Below are 2,500 nucleotides of genomic sequence, written 5' to 3'. Positions count from 1 at the left end.
TCAGGAGAGTGCATAAGTCAGAGGACAAAGGGGACTTATAAGCTACAGAAAATAGAAGGAATGGGGACAGATGACCTCACTCAGGCGAGGGGCAAACTGGGGCGGCGGAGGAGGGAGGGGGTGAGGTGAGGGGTGGTTGTAAGCCCCGTACCAGTTTGCTAACAGCTGCGCGTGAAATGATGTCATGAGTCCACTGTCCTTTAGAGATATTAATATTAGGGCATTCCTCAATTAATGCTGATTCGACTATTTTTCTCCTGAAACCGCAGTGGGACTTGAACACTAATCTGGCCTTACCCCAGTCGAAAGAATGATTCTTATTTTTGACATGAAGAAATACAGCCGAATTTTCTTGCCCATACCTAATTGACCTTTTATGTTCTCCCAATCTAGTGTTGAAGTCTCTCCCGGTTTGACCCAAGTAAACCAAATCACAATCTTGTTTGCCCTGCCAAGATTGTGATTGTCGGGGAAAACGGTTCTCAGGCATACGAATGACGTGACCCGCCCATTGAAGCTGTCGCTTTGCTAGTGATGCTTTAATGCTTGAGTTTTGTTCACGTAGCAAGATTTCAGTGTGTGGTATTTGTGTTGCCATGTTACATCCAGGATTCTTAGAAGACACCGTATGTGGAAGGCCTCCAGAGCCTTTATATGATGTCTGTAGTTGGTCTAGGTTTTTGAGCTATACAGTAGGATGGAGATGCAAACGGCTCTGTAGACGGATATCTTGGTTTCTGTTCGAAGATTTCCACTGTCAAATACTCGAAAACGTAGGCGCCCAAAATATGTGGATGCGAGGTGGAATCTTGACTGAATTTCATCATCTACGTTGTGTTTTTATTCTGCCGAGGTAGGTTTGAAAAACAAGGGCGAAACTGGGACTGTTCTTTGTTGTGGAGATATCTTTGTTTTCTTTGTGTTAACATGGAGACCCATGGACTAGTAGACTTTAGAAACCACTGAGATAGTATGTTGTAGGGTTTCTACGAAGTGAGCCAGCAAGGTACAGTCGTCAGCGTACTGCAGTTCCATGAAATGAGCGGTGGTAAATTTGGTGCAGGCCTGTAGGCGACTGAGGTTAAAGAGGCTTCCATTTAGGTGTTATTGTATCCGCACTCTGTTGTTATCATTGAGGTTATTGTGGCTAAGGGTTGTGACAGCAGTGAGAAACAGGTTGAATACCACAGGTGCCAGGACACAGCCTTGCTTAACTCCCATTTCAACAGTGAAGTGCTCTGATTTTTGCATTCCCGCCAGTACACATGCATTCATTCCCTCATGGAAGCTTTTGAGGAAGTTGAGAAATTTATATGGAGTACCAAACTTATGGAGGGCACTCCAGAGGAGTTCCCTGTTTACTATGTCAAATGCCTTTGTTAGGTCGATGAAATCTAGGTGTAGATCAAAGCTGTATTCTTGGGATTTCTCTTGAATTTGGCGTATGGAGAATACCATGTCACTTCTCTCAAGCCCTTACTTAGCATACCTCAGAGCTAAATGGTGCACCCTTCGTGCTGAAACTGAGAGAAAGCTAAGCAAAATGGAGAAGGACTGGTGGTAGGACAGGGCTTTACAGGTCCATGGCTTGGCTGAGAGACACGACTCACTCGGCTTTTACAATACCATCAGAGCTATACGCGGTCCCACGAAATTTAACATCACACCAAGGAGATCGTCAGAGGGTGTTCTTCTGAATGAAAAACAAATCCTCAACAGATGGGCTGAGCAGTTCGCAATCTTCCCAACCAAATGAGTCCCATCAACCCTAACACCCTAAACCAACTACCAGAGCTACGTACGATCACAACTCTCTAGACCTCTGACAAAGAGCGCGCGCGTAGACACACACACACACACACACACACACACACACACACACACACACACACACACACACACACACACACACACACACACACACACACACACACACACACACACACACACACACACACACACACACACACACACACACACACACACACACACACACACACACACACACACACACACACACACACACACTCACGCACACACACACACACACACACGCACACACACACACACACACACACACACACACACACACACACACACACACACACACACACACACACACACACACTGTTACCATAGTCACCCCTGGTGTTTATTACGTTCTCTAATTATGTAGGCTGACGACTATTTCTATCGTGTTTACATTCATGGACGTAGATCCACATGCTGAAATCTAAGTATTCAAAAATTTAATATGTCTGAAAAATATGTTTATTCCTGTGAGATTATGATGCTCTAGTGATGTAAGAATTCATAGAAATATTTATTATAATTGCTTATGGTGTATGATCAATGTATGATTTATATTTTACACTACTGACTATATCGCGGGGAGAGTTGAAACATTATTGGAATTGTCGTCGAAAAAAGAGGAAAAAAGGAATGATTGCAATTCTTCGCTGGTTCCTTCTTCTGTATATGGTTTGAACTAGATATATAA

At 43.8% G+C, this 2,500-nt stretch overlaps 1 protein-coding gene across 1 annotated transcript; it reads right to left on the bottom strand.

The window, feature by feature from the left end:
• Positions 1-1,104: 1,104 nt before the first annotated feature.
• LOC143032700 (uncharacterized) lies at positions 1,105-1,458 on the bottom strand. Its single transcript, XM_076197588.1, has one exon. It carries the CDS (start codon positions 1,456-1,458, stop codon positions 1,105-1,107), a length of 354 nt encoding a protein of 117 aa, XP_076053703.1.
• Between the last annotated feature and the right edge of the window lie 1,042 nt (positions 1,459-2,500).

The sequence above is a fragment of the Oratosquilla oratoria genome, chromosome 14, assembly GCF_046742065.1.
Source record: "Oratosquilla oratoria isolate Oo_2021 chromosome 14, ASM4674206v1, whole genome shotgun sequence".
NCBI classification, from domain to species: domain Eukaryota; kingdom Metazoa; phylum Arthropoda; class Malacostraca; order Stomatopoda; family Squillidae; genus Oratosquilla; species Oratosquilla oratoria.
This window is presented reverse-complemented; position numbering and strand designations above follow the sequence as displayed.

Excerpts from the sequence above, each read along its gene's own strand:
- LOC143032700 (XM_076197588.1), bottom strand. The coding sequence starts at position 1,458 with ATGGTATTCTCCATACGCCAAATTCAAGAGAAATCCCAAGAATACAGC.